At 45.5% G+C, this 19,749-nt stretch overlaps 1 protein-coding gene across 4 annotated transcripts in view; it reads right to left on the bottom strand.

Annotated features, from left to right (window-relative positions):
- Positions 1-9,669: 9,669 nt before the first annotated feature.
- Positions 9,670-19,749, bottom strand: part of LOC119401499 (DENN domain-containing protein 5B) — a 63,513-nt gene continuing 53,433 nt past the window's right edge. For 3 of the 4 annotated variants that reach the window (XM_037668352.2, XM_049418776.1, XM_037668353.2), the window contains 6 exons: positions 17,572-17,669; positions 14,517-14,588; positions 13,857-13,939; positions 12,809-12,932; positions 10,733-10,898; positions 9,670-9,927 (listed from right to left, as the gene is read on the bottom strand). In XM_037668352.2, coding sequence (XP_037524280.1) covers positions 9,744-9,927; positions 10,733-10,898; positions 12,809-12,932; positions 13,857-13,939; positions 14,517-14,588; positions 17,572-17,669 — 727 coding nt within the window. In that variant the 3' untranslated portion in view covers positions 9,670-9,743. The remainder of the gene's footprint in view (positions 9,928-10,732; positions 10,899-12,808; positions 12,933-13,856; positions 13,940-14,516; positions 14,589-17,571; positions 17,670-19,749) is intronic. The other variant, XM_049418775.1, reaches the window with a different exon arrangement.

Below are 19,749 nucleotides of genomic sequence, written 5' to 3'. Positions count from 1 at the left end.
CGGCTGGGAACAAGCCTGCAACTTTTGGGTCAGCGGCCGAGCACCGTAACCACTGTACCACCGCGGCGGAACGAGAGTTTGTCTATAATTGTGGTTAGACCAAGCATTGCAAGATGTAACAGGCATCTGGTGACCCTGTATTTCACTAATACGCTTGCATATACCAGAATACTGTACACACTAAAAGCCTCTTTAATTGGGCTGGAAATATAAATCAGACTTTTAACTATGCTTGTCAAGGCAGGCGGATGTACAAAGAACGAATGGTTGACGTAACTGCACAAGATAATCAACAACTACATTTGCTGCTGGCGTGTTCAACGAAACAGCCAACAAAGGGTAACGAAACAGTGCTGCACACAAGGCCTTCCTCAAAGCAGCAGCATTCCAGCAATACAAATGCGAACGCAGTATGCAGAATAACATCCTCCTCCTTAAATGACTTCAGGACTTTGCAATAACTTAAAAATACCCAGCTCTCTTTATCAGGTGCTAAGTTCATGCTCTGGCAATTAAATTGTGCGAGTGGGTGAACAAAATGTGACATGCAATGAACACACACAATGCCAGATTATGCAAGTATGTCTACTATGTTGATCTGAAAAATCACAAAACCACAGGTACTACTTTCTTATACATGACATTGTGCTACATGGATTTAATGACAATGAGACTTCACACATTGCTATTAAAAAAATAATCGCGTAGCCTCGCATGAAGAGAAAGCAGCTGTGAGCATGACATCCTGGTTAGCTATCACTTTTCTAAAAAAAGATGTTACAGAAATTAACATGGGAAGAAAAAGAAACTAAACAACTGCGAGAGCACGATGATCTTAACCTAGCGAACATACTACTCAATGCTGTCCAAAGGCTTCACTTCCAGAATCTCCGACAAGCTTGAAAGATGAATGCTAGAGTGAAAGCGCACGGCCACTTACTGTCACAACATACACTCTTTTGCGGACACAAAACCTTCCGTCGCAACACACTTTGCATTCATCTTCATCAGGGACTATGTCATTGGAATATGCTGTAACAGGGATCAATATGACCAATGTTTGCCACAGGCTTTCGCTTTCAGTTGTAGGCAGCACTACTCCGTTTAGCAAGCAGAAATGCAGCGAGTGCGACGCGCTCCATACAAAAGGCACGCCATGGTCCCTGTAGAAAATTTCAAACTCTGACAAAGGTTCGGCATGCTGTTACACCACGTGAGATTAAATAAAATAAAAGGCAAAAGGGGGGGAGGGCTCACAAAACATCTGAGCTGCCATAAAATAGAAAATTAAATAGTACTTGGCAAAGCTAGAGTGTTTGCTAAATAACTTGACAGTCTTGGTAAGGCAGTGGGGCTGCAAGAAGTTCTGCGCCAAGCTGAGGATGGCATGAAGGAGCCAGCTAGCGTAAGTGGGTAAACATGCAATAACTGGTTCACTTATTATGTTCCTATGTCCTAGTCAGGCGATAAAGGGAGAGTAATATACGATGTGAGAACTATATGATGCGAGAAATAGGTGGTATGAGAAACATATGCATACGAGAAATATAACAGCAGGTAGCTTGGCGTGTTGTAAACTGTGTACTCGGAATGCTATCCATATCTTTCAGAAGTAATTAAATGCACCATAAAAAAAAAAGATTGCACTCTTAGTTTTGGGCATATTTGATATTAGGAACATCCAGGTGCCTTGAACAAAAATACTTTGAGATGAAGTATCTTCGAAAGTGCAATCCAGTGAATTCCCAAATCAAGTGATGCAAAACATGCATGCTGGTTGTGTCGGCTACATTATTTCGCTTCCTTTGTTCATTCATAGTGTGGGCCTCGCCCCGACAGACTTAAAGGGACACTAAAGAGCAAAAAGATTTTTCTCGCATTAGTAAAGTAGTCTTCCACGATACCAAAAACACCACACTTGCTGCGAGAAGACACTTAATAAGAGAGAAAACGCGTAAAAAGAAAATACAGGTGGCGACGCCACCTTGGAATTCCCGCACCATTTGCCGTGACGTCACATATTTTTGACGGCGCTTGCTTGGGTCTACGTAGTTTCTAATCGGTTAAATCGAAGTACATTGTCGTCTGAGGGGGCCAGAGACTTGACATAATGAGTTTGTGAAAATTTCGTCGAGCCAGTGGCGCCAAAATACGCTAAATGCTCTTTGAAATATTTTACGTCACGAATTACAAAGTTAGGCGCGAAATTTAAAAATGAAACTTTGAACTTGGTTTTCTCATCTAATAATAAACCTATGGTGGTTAAATAAACTACACAAGAGTTCTTCGAGCACATTTTATCAATCTAAACCAATTCATTGTTTCTATTTAGTGTCCCTTTAATGCCTTAGGTTAGCATGTGAGGGTTTATTGGTCAGTTGCCTCATCTTGCAAAGATCACATGCTATGTGATGCAATCTGGCTAAAAAGAAGTGTTCCACACCTGCTGCCTTGGCTACGAGCAGCGCTGGCTAACAGGGATTACACGTAAAGGATTACACGTAAAGGAATACTAAACAAGGTGGACGAGTAAGTGCCTTCCGTCATAGCTCAACTGATAGAGCATCAGAGGCGCAATTCGAAGGTTGTGGGTTCGGATACCACCGACGGAAGGGGCATTTTTTTCTCCACTTTAATTCATTTCAATTTACGTTATAATTACTACACTGCAGTCAAAAGTAACAGTTAACATCCCCTATGCTTTCCTTGGCCTAATCGTTCATTGGATTCATTTAATTGTATCTAGCAACAATGAAGACACAAGGTTCTGTTGAGTTAACCAATATTCGTTCTGAAAACTATGTAAGCTTAATGATGCCTCAAGCAGTGGCACATACTCAGGCAGTACATAACTTTTTTCAAAAAAAGAGTTTCACCTTTTTGGAAGACTCTGTCACACAAAAATATTGTCTAACTTTTCCTTAATTCCTTACAAACTTGGTGCTTGCAACTTTTGTATCATGAATGCTATGTCACCCTAGTAGCGTACACAGCTCATGAGCTGAAAATACCGGGTGTGCTGTGTTAAAGCAATGAAAAGTCTGCACGATAGACAATTACTGTATGTCACAAATACACCCCCAAATCGCACATCTGTTTTTAAAGTGTAAGGAGAGAGTTTACACCCTTGAGGGAGTAAAAAAGCAGTGGAGGCACATGTACTGCCATAACTGACATTTCTGTTAACTGTCTTGCAGCCAAGTGCCTTACCAAGATTCGAAAACTTAACATTGATACAGCACACTGGGTCACAAGTTTCCATTAACAAAAGGAGTGAGCAATACTATGTCATACAATAAGAACACATTTTTATACAAGCTATAAACAAAAACACTTAACACCAACACAGTAGACTTCCTTTTTACGACAAACCCTAACAGGCTCATTTACTGAATCAGCAAAACAACTTCAGTTTTGTTACGTTTCCCCCGTAAATGCAGTATAAAACTTCGGTTAATTAAACTGCTGAAGATAAAATCCGATTTGCTCTATGGTTATACATCATGTCTTACATGGTGTCTACTGCGAGTCAATAACTAAAACATTTGTTATAAAGGAACTTACTAAGGAGCTTGAATAATAAGTAATGGCACTGAATACAGCAGGAAATGAAAGCATTGCCTTACGCATTGATGAAAACACTTAACAAGACACTTGAATGAGACAATGGAACACTATAGGCTCAAAAGTGCTTCACGCAAGGTCAAGCCAATGTTCTAACAAGAATCAAAGTAGCCAAAATTGGAGGGGGGGGGTGGCGTCATCTCTCTGAAAGTTAGGATCTATAACTGACTTAGTTGCTTTCACCCGTTACAGGCCACATATGTTATCTTACACGTGAATAAAATAAATTTGACAAGTTTTGTATGTACACCTATCTCTGTAGCTTGGATCCCATTCTGCGACGACAGGTTTACAACTATCTTAGGCACGCATTCAGGACTGACAAGATTCCCAGGGCTGGTACATCATAGCAATGCGTTTACACTCAATTCCATTCTAGTCTTATCATCCACCGCTCAGGGCTGGGTGATCCCGTTGATAATGTGGGCAGACTGCCATTCTGAGCACTGCCAAAGTTCGAAAAGGCAATAACATTGGAAAAAGCATCGCTTCAAAATACCGGTCCAGGGGCGCGATCTTGTATGTTCATCCTCACCACACGCGAGTGGTTGAAGCTGGCGTGAGCATCCCTAACAGGAAATGTACTATCATGAGCAATGTGAGATGGAACACGCGAGCATATGTCGAATTGCCTCAAACCCCAATTCGACCAATACTCAGATTGCGCCGTCAAAAATAAAGTGGAAAGGGTGACGCTTCTGTTTCACGTGTCTGTTTTGAATGACGCGTGAAATATAGGACACAAATTGTGACGTCTGTACACAGTAACGTTTTTTAAATGATTGTTTGCTGAATTTTGATTTTATGTGTTACAAGCACTCACACAAGCGAATGGAAACACAGTATTTTGTGCAGAGCTAAAGACAGTACACAGCCGCGTTTTGCTTAGCATGCCCGCCTTACACTTGTGAGCAGCCCGTAAGACGCAATCAGCTGCAGTTTTAACGCGATAGCGTTAAGGAGCTCATTCCGCAGAAATTCCGGTGTCGGCGTCGGTTGTGAGCGATATCATCTTCTATAAAATAAACAATAGAAAAATCTTAGGTTCGAGTGAGAATCGAACCCGGGCCGTCTGCGCTGCAAGCAGGTGTTCTACCACAGAGCCACTCCATTGCTTGGAACTGCAGTGAAATTAACTTTAATGCTTCACAAACATACGCGTCCTGTGTACATGTGTCACAGTCCGAGATGTAATATCGCAGTAAAACAGGGTACAAGCGTATATCGCCATCGGGCGTCACACCATGTGAACTGCATAACGAGTTGGTGGTTTAAAGCCGGCCACCCATTACAAAAGGCACACACATTACTGCGCGTATTCCCTTACGAACACGTAGTGGGTGCGTCGCAACTGTGAAATGGTATCACGCGCGTAATTGCTGCTGGTTTAAAGCATGCCACCCATTACAAAGGGCATGCACATTAGTGTGCGCATTCTCTTACACACGTAGTGGGTACACTGTTGTCATAAAAGTGCTGTTGAAGAGGGCAGAAACCTTTACCATTACTATATGTATGTCGAGTGTGTGTGTGTGTGTGTGTGTGAGACCGGACGACTGAACATAGTGACAAGCAAAACGGAGCACGATGAGGATGGGGCCGGATATCGCTATTGCGTTCAACTCTTAAAGGCGAAGCTTAAGCTCCCCCAATTTTTTTTTATCAGCCATGGTGAGAAGAGCGTGTCAACACTTAACTGCAGCGCCCTTTCCACTTTATTTCCAAGAGCAGCTCCAGTGAATCGCCCTGCTTCGGGCTTGAGGCTTATTTGCCGCGTGCTTGGGTGTTCCCTTTCGATACTGCTCACGATAGTATGTGTGACCCTCAAGGACGAACGTTCTACTAAAGACCGCATACGAGATTGCACCCCAGATAGCGAGTACTGAATGTGTTTTGTTGACACATGACGTACGGTCAGATCCGCTCCAAAGCACGTGATACCAAATCCTTACACTTGCATACATCTACAAGGAATGCAATTTGGCCTTTTTGTTTATAACAGCCTGGGCATAGTGTTGCATAAAAGTGATGCGATTGTTGAAGCACGAAACGTACTTCAGCACGTGTACACCCTATAGTTGCCGATTTAAGGTCACCCTAGTCATATTGCCACCTGATATTGCCAAATTCCGAGAAGTTCCAATGTCAAAATGGATTAAGCCGAAGCCAAGCCAAGGCAATACCACATTAGCTATGTCTAAACACGATGAAGCTTTGAAGCCGATAAACCGCAAAACTTTTAACGCCTATGAGGCATGACTAAATGATGTGGTGTGGTGCAACATCTGAAGCTATGTACAATGACTAAAGACCAAAAAAGAAATAAACGTAACAAGCGGCAACATGAATAAAAACATGATGGGAGATTGCTCATGACTCGTTTTGTTAAAAACTCGCTGCGGAGTCACTCCCCGGCTACTTGAACGCCCGGTTTAATGATAATTTGCTATGTACACTGAAAATAATGGGAGGCGTCACATCACGAAACGATGAAAACAAGAACACCTGGGGAGTATTTCCTCGCTGGAGTGATTCTATTGTCGCAGCTCCACCCCGAAACGGACATCGCCGTCTCTTGTGGATGCACGCGCCCGCTATTTACGTGCTGGCATCCTCTGAGATTGCGGTATCTGAGCCAGTCGTAAAACAAAACAACACAGACACTGAAAGTACAGCCACAGAAGTCCGTATAACTATGGGCAAGGAATGAACAAACAATTTTTCTTCTTTCACGCAGGAACCACTGCACACTGGGGAATAAGTTTTTTTTCCCACGAGAGGAACTAACAATGTTACACGTAGTACTTTGTGTCGTCGTGCGCGACTTTTGAAGGCAACGTTGGCCGACATTCGGCCGAGAGGAGATTCAATGGGCTTGACCAAATCTCCAGGCCCGTCTTCGGTCGGTGCCAATGGCTGTCACGTGTCGTCCGTGATTCTTCGAACGAACCGGTGCGCTCACACCGGCTTGTCTGGCGAATCAAACCGTGGAGTATGCTGCAAAAGAAACAAGTTTGGTGTCACTAAAACTAGTTAAATCAACTAACTGGTCAAATAATCAAATAATGACAGCATGGAATTTTTACAATAAAGAGGACACAGCCTCACTGAATGAAAGTCTCAATGAAGAAATGATACCCCCCCCCCCTCTTTTTTCAGGGAGTGAAGACCATCGTACAGACATGACAGAATTCAAAATGGCTGATTATACTTGTACAGTCGAATCCCGCTACAATGAAATTGACAGGACACGCGAAAAAGTTCGTTGTCGCGGAATTTCGTTGCAGTGAAATTCGGAAGATCTGATGATCAAAAGTTCTGATGAACAAAAGTTCGGAAGATCTGATGATCACGACTCATCCTGTGGTCCCGGCAAGCGCATGCATTGTCTTTTGCATTTAACTCTCGGTAACTCAGACGTACTTGGCCGCACACCGAGTGAATGTATTTTCTCACATATAACACGCACAAAATATACAGAAAATTTAGCGCTAAACCCGGGGTGCGGGATATACGCGAATTTCAGTGCGTAAGTTGGCTTCACGGTAATGCAAGGAAGGCAGCTTTGCGTGAATATGCGAGTTATACAGGTGGGTTATACACGAGAAAATACTATATGCAGGCTACCCTCGAAGCGTGCCGAGCGCTTAGCGCCGTGAAGGAGCGTGCCAAAGTTCGCTAGAGGCTAACTGAAAACGAAGTGCCGAAGCTCCGCACTACTACAGTTATAAGCGAGCGAAAGGAAAGCCGAAACGCTTCGTGCCGTTTTACGACTTTATTGCCTTTAATCTTTCTTCCGGTGTGTTAGCTGCGTACTTTAGCGTATTCGCTATCGATGAACGCGACGATAGCGACCGCGGTTTTCTGCGCAGTGGTTGCAGCAAACGGTAGTTCTGTTTCCAATCTGTGCGCGCTGGCAGTGCGCGTGCCTTCAGAACAGCGTCGTTGCTATCTGTGATCGCGTCTACCGCGGTTTTGACCACAGCATTGCTTTGAGTCGGTGTGCGTACGTTGGATCTGCGCGTACTTTCGTGGTCGCCCATGATCGCGTCGACACGACCGCATTTGTGTTCGCAGCGGTTGCGGCAGAATGTAGTTACACTTGGATTAGGTGCGCACTGGCCGCGCGTGTGGCTTCAAAACGCCGTGGATGTCAGTCACGATCGCAGGGCTTGTGACGACGAGCAGTAGTTTTGTTTTGAGTGCTACGTCAAAAACATGGCGGGAGTTCTTGAAGAACAATTCTTCCGCGGCCCGCACGTGCATCAAACCCACCGGCAGCATCATGGCGGATGGACGATCTGTTGCCGAGCATCTCAATGGCAAAAAATTTACCTGGATGTGCGTGTGGTGGCAAAAAGCATGTCTTCGATGAAGACACGGGTCTTGCGATGCAGCCGCACAGCTCTGGAAACGAGAAATGGTCGAGTTTCTAGCGGAATTTCGCGGCAATCCTAGGCAAGCTCCTTTTCCTTATGTGGTGGCACTCGTGAAACCTTCGTTCAAGTGGAAATACCCAGAAAAAATATTCGTTGTGACGAGACGTTTTTCGCATTGTTTCTTATGGGCGGCTGACGGGGAATCGAAAATTATTCGTTGTGGCGGAAATTTCGTTGTAGCGGTATTTGTTATAGCGGGATTCGACTGTATATGAGTACATTTTTAGTGAAAGTCCCAGAGTACCAGCTCACCCGCATGTGGTCCACACCTATACAAGGTTGCGAAAATTAAAGTGCAGCCTTAACACGAGCCATTACATTAACTAGTTACTTCAGTACTCTCTGCAATATGCAATGCGCATTCATGTACACTGCGGCAAACTTGTAGCGCCAACTATATTGTGCTGGCTCTTCTTTCTACAATAGGTCCGTTTGATTCACCTGCATGGCTCTGAACCAGTTCACGGCAAGGCCCAAGAAGTTCAGAAATTGCACAGCTCGAGTTCAGACGTGTGGGCACAATGTGGTGCTAGAAAGGAATGGAAGTGTGCCGACGTGTTGCAGGCATTACATTTTGCCGACATATTAATATGTGCTGTCCGCATGAATTTAAGATGTTGCGAACTGAATGTATGGACAGTCCCTGAGGCATACACATGTCCCATGTAGTGTAGACGCGGCATATTCAAGTAAGTGGGTATTCAGCGGTGCCTACGCCTGTGCACCGTGTCGTTTGCTGCGCTGTTGCTATGTACCTGCACGTCTGCACCCAACTGGCAGTGTGAACCAGCCTTGCACGTTTCCTGCACCTTGTGAAACAATGTGGCTCAGATAACACCACTGATGCAACACTAAAACAAATGTAGGGTGCAGCAGCACCCTGTAAACTGGTTCAGGTGGTGCATGTGAATGAAATGGGTTAATGTGCCCTTGCCTACTTCACACCAACCACCCTGCCCTCGCCACACAAAATCCTACTGCGGCTCTTTCATATGCAAATGACTCGCTGCAACGGTAACATACACCTGAACTGTGGCACTTTCATATGCAATCGCACTGTAAGGCCCCTACAACAGCAACATACACCTGCACTGTGGCATTTTCAAATGCTATTGCACTGCAAGACTTCTGCATTAGTGACATGCAGCCGCGCTGTGGCACTTCCATATGCCACTGCACTGTAAGACTCCTGCAACAGCAACATACAGCTGCACTATAGCATTTGATGAAGCAGCGCACAAAAGGACAAAAACAAGCGCTATACAGCGCTTGTGTTTGTGTCATTTTATGTGTGCGTGTTTTTTGTCCTTTTGTGCACCGCTTCACGAAATATCATGGCTCACCAACTAGCCTATCAGTACATATTAAGCACTATGGCATTTTCATTTGAAACTGCACTGCAAGACCCCTGCAAGACTCCTGGCATTTTCGTATGCAACTGCACTGCAAGACTTCTGCACTGGTAACACGCAGCCACGTTGCAGCATTTTCATATGCAACTGCACTGCAAGACACCTGCAATGGTGACATGCAGCTGTGCTGAGGTACGTTCATATGCATCTGCCAGTAAGACCCCTGCACCTGTAACACGCACCAGACCTGTGGCACTTTCATATGCCACTGCACTGTAAGACTCCTGCAATGGTAACGTACAGTGCCATGATGCATTGCCACCTTAGCTCAGTTGTCCACCCCACGGGTGATAGAGCTCTCGAGGGCAATGTCGAACTCTGAGAGGGCCTCGAGGATCTGGACGAGGAAGACGATGAGGTTGGCGTCACGCAGGAAAGACCTTTCCTCATACATGGTGGCTGTCACAGGGCAGGCAGCCAAGTCGAACATCATCTGGTGCAGAAAGTGCTCCCTGCACAACGCGATGGTTTGGACGTGGTCAAAGGTGAGGTCATTAAAAATTATGCTTAAACCATCGACAATGTGAGGACATTTTTCTGAAAATACAAGGCACTGCCCATAGTCAGAACAGAATGACGTAACTGGCGTCCTGGCGAGGTCCTGCTTGCGCTGGGCCTAACAGCAGCACTGATTATTTTTCAAAATGCAGAGTTTTTACAAATTTCACTCACAGTAGTGAATCTGGTGACACAGCAGCCCAATTATACAATTACTTCCAGTTACAGAATAACAAAGTACTAAAAAGAACATCTACTATATAATTTAATATACTTGCCACACAAAGTACAGACAAGTAAAAAGTAAAAGAACAGAAAAAGGTGAATAGACAAGACTTAAATATGTACGGGAACCTGTAGTGCACTCATATAACCGTAACCAAGCTCGATCATATATCTTACGAGATTTCCGAAAATTTAAAAACTGAACAAATGTGGAATTGAAAATTTCCAGAAGTGACAAGTTTGCTGTCAGCTCAATTATAGCCGAGTACTTGTTACACAGACCTTGGGGACCACTGTTGTGCTGGCTGCGCATGACAGAAGCAATTGCGAGAGCCGGAAGCACAACTTAGATATCGAGTTTCTGGCCCCACTTATTTAGCGCGTCACAGGATGAACTGGCAAAACGCTCGGTCGCTGTGAATTTGTCTCAGTTACGTTCGTGAAATGCCAACAACCGTGCAGTGTGCATGCTCGGAACATTGCAGCACTGCACGCAAGGAGCCACACGATGGCCAAAGATGATCGAAGCCCCACCTGGCAGCGAGGCAGATGAACAGCTGGAACTTGCCGTCCTTGCCCATAGTGTGCGAGGCACGCTCCACCTTGTTCGCCAGATGGCAGTAACACCGCCACACATGGTTCGGCCGATCCTCCTCCATGTTGTCCTGTAGCGCGGACTCGAAGTACTCCTTGACTTTTACTGTAATGAAGAAAGAACGAAGTAAGCGAGAATGAAAAGGGAATGCACAACATTTGGAGTCTGTCCTGTCTGCAAAGGTCCGCAGAGTAGACACGCTACTCATGAGGATCTCCGGATTAATGTTGACCACATGGGGTTAACTTGTAATTGAACCTTAAGTGCGCAATCCTCTTTCGCATTTCACCCTCACTGAAATGTGGTCGCCAAGGCGAGGAATCAAACCCGTGAGCTCGCACTTTAAGGGACACTAATGTGTCCCTTAAATTTATTGAAACAACAAATTAGCTTACACTGATAATTTATTCTACGAAAACTCTAGTGTTATTAATTTTCCCACCACAGGTTTCTTCACATATGAAAAAGTCAATGTCAAAAGTTTCACGTTTAAATTTCCTGCCAAAATCTCAGATGCTGACATCACAGATTTCAGTGTTCTTTTTATACAGTAGAACCCCGCTGATACGTTTTTGAAGGGACCGTAAGAAATAAACGTAAGAGACGGGAAACGTAAGAGCCGAAAAACAGGAAGAACGACAAAATATTTAGTGGTACAGAATTTTATTTCAATGCTTATGAGCAGCACGAAAATTGGCGCGCTCAGCCGCGATCTAGTTGATGGATAGAAACGCGGAGCTGGGGACGGCCTCATCCACAGAAATGTAATCAACGTATGTGATCTTTTTAACACCAACAGCTGTAAGCATGAAAGAACTAAGCACACGCAATCACGACCAGCGCGGCGAGTCCGATCGCGAACCGCGCGCATGACCATGCGAGCTCCAACCAGCTCGAACCGCTCGAACTCCTCCCGTCCTCCGACAAATAACGATGATGATGAGTCTACGCCAACGTGATGGCAGAAGTGAATGCCAATCTCGAAGGCCTTGCTTTCGCAAGCAATTACGTCATAGACGCCATGCTTGTGCAATACAAATCTCAAAGGCTGTGCTTTTGTCAATAGTAAATGCCAATCTCGAAGGCCTTGCTTTCGCGAGCAATTACGTCATAGACGCCATCTTTGCAACGCGAATCTCGAAGGCCATGCTTTTGTTTGCATCAATTGAAAGATCCTGTTGCTTGCGCCTCTCATGCGGCTAATATTACGGTAAAACCAGGCCAAGCTGCGTGAAAATGCACCATGGCCGCTCTCTTCGGTAGTCACTCGGTCGGCTCCGAGCGCACTTCGCGACGTATCATACGGGAACGGTCCGACAGTTACAACGTAACAGCGGGGTTCCCAATACATTGTATCCTATGGGAGCTATGCCGGGACCTGCGGAAAACGACGTAACAGCCGGGAAAACGCACCAGTGAGGAACGTAACAGCGGGGTTCTACCGTATTGGCCTGATTGGCTTAATGAAATTTCCCGATATTTAGTATGTTAGGTCTCTGGCTCCTTCAGAACACAATGTACTTAATTTTTACCAATTAAGAACTACGTAGGCCCTAATAGATGGCATCGAAATCTATGACGCCATGACGACTGGTGCAGAAACTTTAAGGTGTCATCGCTACCCGAATTTTTTTTTTTGCGTTTTCTCGCTTACCCAGTGTCTTCCTGCGGCACGCGTGGTGTTTTTAGTACCGTGAAAGAGTAACTTACTAATATACAGGAAAAATCGGTTTTTGCTTTTTGTCCCTTTAACAATGCAGCACTGCAGCCGCTAAGCCACCAAGGCGTGTGCAGTACTCATGGATTGAAACACGAAAATTTAAGGCTAAGTAGCGCATGTACTTTCATACGTCCAATAGTTCAGGCTAGCTACATTAAATAGTGTGCTATGTTAGACAGCACGTGACCTTGCGACGCAAGGCAAAAAAGACAGTTGTGTCAGATGTCTCTGCCATGCAAATACGTGCACATATATTGGAGACGTAGAACAAGCTACCGGGAAACTGCGTACGTACCAAAGTACTCCCATAGGTAGACGTGCCGGAAGAAGCGCGTGTCTTTGAAGCCATACAGGAAGACCTGTTCCAGGCAGTAAACAAGGCCCAGCTCTCCACAAAGTAGGATCGTCAAGTTGCCCCTCTGGAAATAAACAAAGCACACATGGTTTTAATTTTTTTCCCCTGCTACACAATCCCCGTCTTCCATTTTTTCAAACTCAATACGTCGATGCGCAATGGAAGCAGAAATCAAAATAGCTCCTAACTAGGATAGCTTACCACAAAGAGGCAAACACAAGGCAGACAGCAGTGAGTTCTACTATTAAAGGGGTCATGAACCCCCCCCTCAGGCTTGGTGAGAAAACACAGCCTGCGGACAGCAGATACTGCTATGAACGTCTCAGCCAAATTTTGTAGTCGTGCGTGGCAAGAATCTAGAAGCGGAGCATAAAGTTGCCATTTTCTCAGGCGTCCTCTTTTCATACAGAGGCCTGTGCTCACTCTCTTTAGAGCTCCCGGTGCCTGCTGTTTGACATCGAACAGCAGATAGCTTGCTGTTGGCTAATAGCCTACATAAATCAAGAGTAGCGTTTGGATCAGATGTGCTTCTTGCCACGGGGTGCCGCCCCGTGCCAGCACCGCGCTCCGTAGTCTGTTAACATTACACAGCGAGCCACACTCACACACAGGAATCACAACGGGAGAGAGCGATCACCTTTCATCACGTGCGCTCAGGGTCATGACGAGCGCTGAAGTAACTTCTCTCCCCTGCGCCATCTCTGCCTGTGTAGCTTCCAGCGTGCTCGTTGGGACAAGAGAAGAGAGAAAGCGCCTAAAGCACGAGGAGAACCCCTGTAACTCCGCTAGTTCTTGACGGATTCAGAAATTTTCGTCGCAATCGATTTGTAATGCAATAAACTCCGATTCTGAAGTCCTCCAATGATTACTTGGAAAAGTGGTTCATGGCCCGTTTAACTTAACAAAACTCAGGCAAACAGATTTAGGCAAATTTATTATTTGGCTGAAAGCCTGAAAATGACGAGAAAAGCGACTGAGTCAGCCTGACCTCTCGCTCGGACTTGTAGAAGTACTTGACTATGTTGTTGACTGCATCGCCGAGGAGTTGCTGAATCTCTGGAATGGTTAGCCCTGCATTAAAGAGAAAGGGTAATTAAGCAAAAAAGGAGGTTGCCCGATGCACTAACGAGGTGTTAAGAGGCTAGCTGCAACAAAATTTTACTTTTCTTAATTTTGTTATGGGTTGCCAGTATCTATACAACTGAAGCAACTTTTGTAAAGCGGCAGTGCTGGTAATAGTTACACTTTTCACCTTGTCAGCCTTTAATACAGCACATAATAAGCAGAGAATGTGCAAGTGCCTGGCGGTTGTCGTTATGACATACACATAGGCATGCACAGGGTTCCCCATCAGGGGAGGGGGGGCAAAGATTCATCGGAGCATGCCCTCCCACCCTACTAAGTCAACGTATGGGGCAGATTTTGTGCCCCCCTCTTAGGTCATGAAGGGGGGGCGGCCGCCCCCACTGTGCGCACGCCTATGGACATACATGCTAGCATCTTATCATTCACATGAGAATAACATCTCATTAAAGGGACCCCGAAACTGCATACGAAATCTCAGCATACAACATACATAATGCTTCACCTTAAACTGATCAAGTGAGCTGCATTATCCCACCTAGAAACAATGATGAACTCAACATACGGGGTTCACTTGGCCTTCGTGGAACGCTGGGCGACCGGCAACGTGGAGGTGTTCGGCAGGCTTCCATCAGCTCTGCGCATTGAAAGAACCTTTCAGTCTGAGTGATGCATTGACCGCTTTAACACGCATGATGCACAGTCAGAAGTAGAAAAGTTCAAGCCTCTGCAGAAGCTAACAAATTCTGTAAGTGCCCTGGCTGGCTTTTATTGTGTTTCTTTTTACCCGTCCCTTCTACAATGCTGTAAAGCCCTGAGGGAAAGATAAAATTAAAATAAAATACAAAGCCCAGTTTCAATGTTCAGTGTTGCACTGGACGCACGGGGTGCACATAGAAATGAAAAATTAAGAACAGAGCAGTAAGAGGTAAGCATGCTGCAATTCTTTTTTTCTTGTTGCTCGGCAAAATAAGAAAAGTTGCCAGTTAGATGGCAGACGCAAAACCTACACAGCTGCAGTTCGTCACATTTGCACTGCGTAACCGCAGCTGCAATATGTTGCAGTTGCAGTACACAGTTGCAGTAGTTTTTCAGAAACGACTGCAACTGCAGCAGTGACTGCAAGAAAACCGAGCAACGATGGTGACATTGACATCAATAAAAAACACAAAAACAAAGATGCTATCTTCAACATATGCACAAACACATCCAAGGTGTTTAGCATTGCACATTAACACAGCAAACGCAATACTGAGCGCACGACGGTAACGCACACACAAGACCACTGCGTCTGCTGATGTCTCTCGTAATCAATCAGATACCTTTAAGATGCGACAAGGACTTCAATACTAGGTAAATGCACTCATTATTGACACACAACTAAGCCGGAAAAAAAAAAAACGACATGCCTGTGCGGGGCATGCAGCACAGTAACAGCAAAAGCTGGAGGAGCGGCCATTCTAGAGCCTTTTCTAGAGCCTTTCTATACTCGCGGACAACTTTTCTTGGCAATGAAGGAAAGGCTACGGGGGCGGAGCTACTGCACATGTATTGCTCCGCGAAGTAGTCCGGTTCGGCGCGCGTTTTGAATTGAGTTTGGTTTGTGAACCTTCCGTACCTCCTGTGACGGCCATTTGATTATTCGAGCAGCCGTCACAGGCTTACACAGTCATTTGTTAGTGAAATTCATCACAAGCTCCCTCAGCGAGTCGTCGGAAAAGCTGGAGGGTGACGAGCGCTCACCTGAAGAGGAAGACGCCATTTTGACTGTGAGGTGCACATAAAAGGTGCGACGTTTTTCACAGGTGCAAAAACGCGAAATGGCATTGCATAAAGCAAAGGGAATATAAGTATCTCCTTGGTGCGCGCTGACCCTCTTTTCAAACAGTGCCCCGTAGAAAATAAAGCAATGTTGTTGTTTTTTATTCTCACGCAGAAAACACGGATGCAATTGTGGGACTATAATCTTCAGCGGTAGCACATGCGTAGTTTGGCTCTCTAGCCTTCCCTTCATTGCCAAGAAAAGTTGTCCGCGAGTATAGAACTCTCTAGGGGCGACTGCTACAAGTACAGTTGCAAGGTACCCACTACGCCATAAATCATCATAACTTTACGAAGTAGGAAAGTATCTACTGTGTCATTACTTATCATTTTGCGGAGAAGTGAGGTGCCCGCTACAGATCTGTAAGGCATTAGTACGTGCACTTTGTTGATGCTGCAGCCGTAAACGATGAAGAATCATGGCTGAGCCCTTTGTAATGGGTGGGAAGCTTTGAACCACCCACTCATCATGCAATTTGCCCCGTGTAACGCCTGGTGTTATTTTAATCTTCTACCATGCTATACAGTAAAAGCTCGTTAATTCGACTCTCGTTAATTCGGAAAATCGGTTAATTCGGACACGTCATCTGGTCCCTGTAAATATACGCATCACTCTATGAGACTGGGCGCTCGTTATTTCGGACAGATTTGACCGCAAATCGGATAATTCGGCGACTTTCGGGCCGCTGGCGAGGCTCGAAAACGAAAAAAGAACAATTCGGAACAAAAGTGAAGCTCAAACGCAGCATCGCCATGGACATCAATTATTGACTTGGCTTGGATTGAGACTGGTTGAACGCCTTTTTTAGTGTGGGTACGGTCCCTTCTAGGGACCGTAGTGTGGGTTTTGTTGCTTTGTTCCCGTTGGTGTGCTGCATCGTTGATCGCCGATTTATCGAGGAACGTTTCTGTACGGCTCCTTTAGCTTGATCGTTGCTGGTGCTTTTGTGCTGACTTCTCGTGCGACCGCACTCTCCGCCGATGGCAACGCCGGCGAAGCGGCCCAAGTACGAGGCCAAGGACTTCACCACCAAAGTAGAAATTTTGCGTGCTCTGAATAACGGGCTCTCCCGACAAGAAGTGATGAAGAGTGATGAAAGGGGATCCTTCAATCGGCGGCAAGAAGCAAGGAACGAGTAACCGTACTTTTATCCCCCAACGTGACGGGAACAGAGCGCTTGCCGCTTCTCGTTATCGGAAAGGTTCAAAAGCCACGCTGCTTTAAGAACATCAACAATCTTCCCGTGGATTACCGTGCCAACCGAAAAGCGTGGATGACGGGTAAAACTTTTGCGGTACTGCAGACATCATGCGAGCTGCTGAGCACCTTGAAGGGCTCAGAAAAATTGTGTCCGCGCGAATTTCTGCTCGAAAACAGACAAGCATCCGCGATTACTTTAAGTAAAGGTATGTTGAAAGAACTCGTGCATTTGTTGTGTTTATTTCGACCATTCGATAATTCGGACATTCGGTTAATTCGGACATTTTTTCCGGTCCCTAGAAATCCGAATTAACGAGCTTTTACTGTATTACATCCATTAACGTGACTACTTGCCCGGCATAACGCCTGTATGGGGTCTCTTTGCAAAAAAGTTTCAAGCACCGGTACGGCTCTGTAGTAGAATACTCGAATGCCACATGGAGGGCGTAGGTTCAAATCCCGCTCGATCCTGGATCTTTTCTCATTCTTTGTGATAGCAGTTACGAACACCGGTGGCGGCGGACAACTACGCCACCAACATCGGCTGTTGTTGTGATGTCATAGCAGCTTTCGCTGTAAAACAAAACCAAGCACCCACCTTCATTGTCAATGTCTGCAGGAACCAGCTCCGCGACTAGGAGCCTCTCCGTGCTGCCATCGTCGATGCCTCTGCCCAACCACCTACCACAGGGAAACCTGAAACGACAAGACGCACTGTCAGACACAGTCTTGAAACGCTGAGGTGGCACAGTTTGCAAATAGTTTTTAGCGGATACACTCTGAAAGACGTGAGAAACTGTGACTCTGAAAAACTGGAAGCTTTCATTTCCGGTCTTTCAGAGACAGGAAGTGAAAGCTCACAGTTTTTATTTATTCTGTTTCATAAAGGTCGCAGACCTCCAAACCTAAGAATACTGGCAAGAAAACCATTAATAATTTGTTACATTTAGCTTATTGAAAAACTCGTCTCAATTTAAAGGGACAGACAACCGCTCGGAACACGGACTATGATAATCCCACTAATGGAAAGATTGTCTATTATATTGGCTAGAACAAACCCTGTTTCACTCATTAAACACCAATTTATAATGTTATTTATTCACTGATGTCGCGAAAAATGACTTGTGGTGCCCCACGAGGCAGAAAAGCGAAGATGCATATGATGGCCATCCCATGAACTTTTTACCGGTGTACGCCGTTATTTGTCTCTACATTAGTGTTGAAATGCAGTACACATTTTTTTATTGTAATATTTTCTAACTTAGTATGTGCAGATTCGTCTTTGTTTGTACTGAGCAGAACAGTGGCGCCGCCTTCACTTGACATATGATCCAATGCTCATCAGTGCGAACATGAAAGTTGTTAGCTGAGCGCCTAGCGGCACCTGCTGACGAGTTGGAGAAGTACATGGAGCGCCTGGCTTGCGAGGCTGTAAAAGGACTTCACGTGATGAGTGTTCGGAAAGCTTATTCTACCTGCTTTTATTGCGATAGCAATTATATGGACAGTCTTGACAGATTTTTGCCGTCGCCGTCATGTCCTTCCAGTATGAAGTCCAAATCGATAAAATCCCCCCCGCGCATCCTATGTTCTACCGCGGCTAAAAGCGCGCGAGCGGGGACCACGAACACGGCTGAACCAGAGATCAAACGAGCCGTTTCGTTTCCGTTGGTTGCTCGAAGGGTGCATGGCCTGCTGTCGAAGCAGACAGGAAACGCCACGCCCTTCTTTAACGAGCATGAAAAAAGACGCGAGAACGCGAGGGGTTGTTGAGCGAGGAGCAACTTTGAGCTTTGAATCTAAGGGCGCGGTCACGATTGCTGGTGCCCGCGCTATCTCAAAAGCCATCACAGCGGGCGGCTCGTATACCCTTCTACAGGCTGCGCTCTCAACGCGAAGTGATTATGGGGTGAGCATAGCTCCCTAGAGTGGCCGTGTTTTCTTACACCAGCGTTTTGTAGTTACGCGAGATCGGATACAAGACAGTTAGCTGCCAGCCTCACTTCAATTTGTTGCTATCGCATTCATTGCTTCGCCTTTGCGGTGAAACTGTGACTTTTTGTTTTCAAAAACGGTTGAAAATGTCAAAATGAAGGTGGTTACCACAGTTGTACTCGCTCTTGTGAAAGCAGAACGTTCAGTGTAATCAACAGTTTGCGAGGAGGGCTATTGGCATTGCTCTCACTTCTCAGCGTTGCTGGGGTGACTTCTCAGATCGAAAAATTCTGCTTACAAAATATCCGCACACTTTTGAAATCAACCACTGCAGGTATAACCACACGAAAGGGAGCTTTTCATTGTGCCTTAAAAAATTGGGTCGAGGAAAACCAGTTGTCAGTCCCTTTAAAGGTTCAACGGCACAGAACAACACAGACAAGAAAGAAAACACACGAAGTGTTGTGTTGTTCTGTGCTGTTGTTAACCTTTCAACATGTCTCACCAACTTGCTTAAAGAATTATATTCTCCCGAGTCTTGGTTTAGTTTCACTGAAGGCACATATGCCGTGATTCGGGAGGCTGTCGCAAGTTACTGTCGTAGGATCAGTCGCGGGAGGCTGTCGTACGACATTTTGATGTCTTAGCATTCGTTCCCACTCGCTTGATGGTCCATAACGTTGCTACATTGTGGCACATAATGAGTAGCGGTGAGGCAGACTACCATGCGAGCTGAAGCAAGCACCAAAACGAGAATCATGTCCTGCTCCCATGTGACCACCTCCTGCATTCTAACGTCACAACACATTCGACGAAAAATTAGACGAAATCTATAGCTTGT

This window comes from Rhipicephalus sanguineus, chromosome 8, assembly GCF_013339695.2.
Source record: "Rhipicephalus sanguineus isolate Rsan-2018 chromosome 8, BIME_Rsan_1.4, whole genome shotgun sequence".
In the NCBI taxonomy this organism is placed as follows: domain Eukaryota; kingdom Metazoa; phylum Arthropoda; class Arachnida; order Ixodida; family Ixodidae; genus Rhipicephalus; species Rhipicephalus sanguineus.
This window is presented reverse-complemented; position numbering and strand designations above follow the sequence as displayed.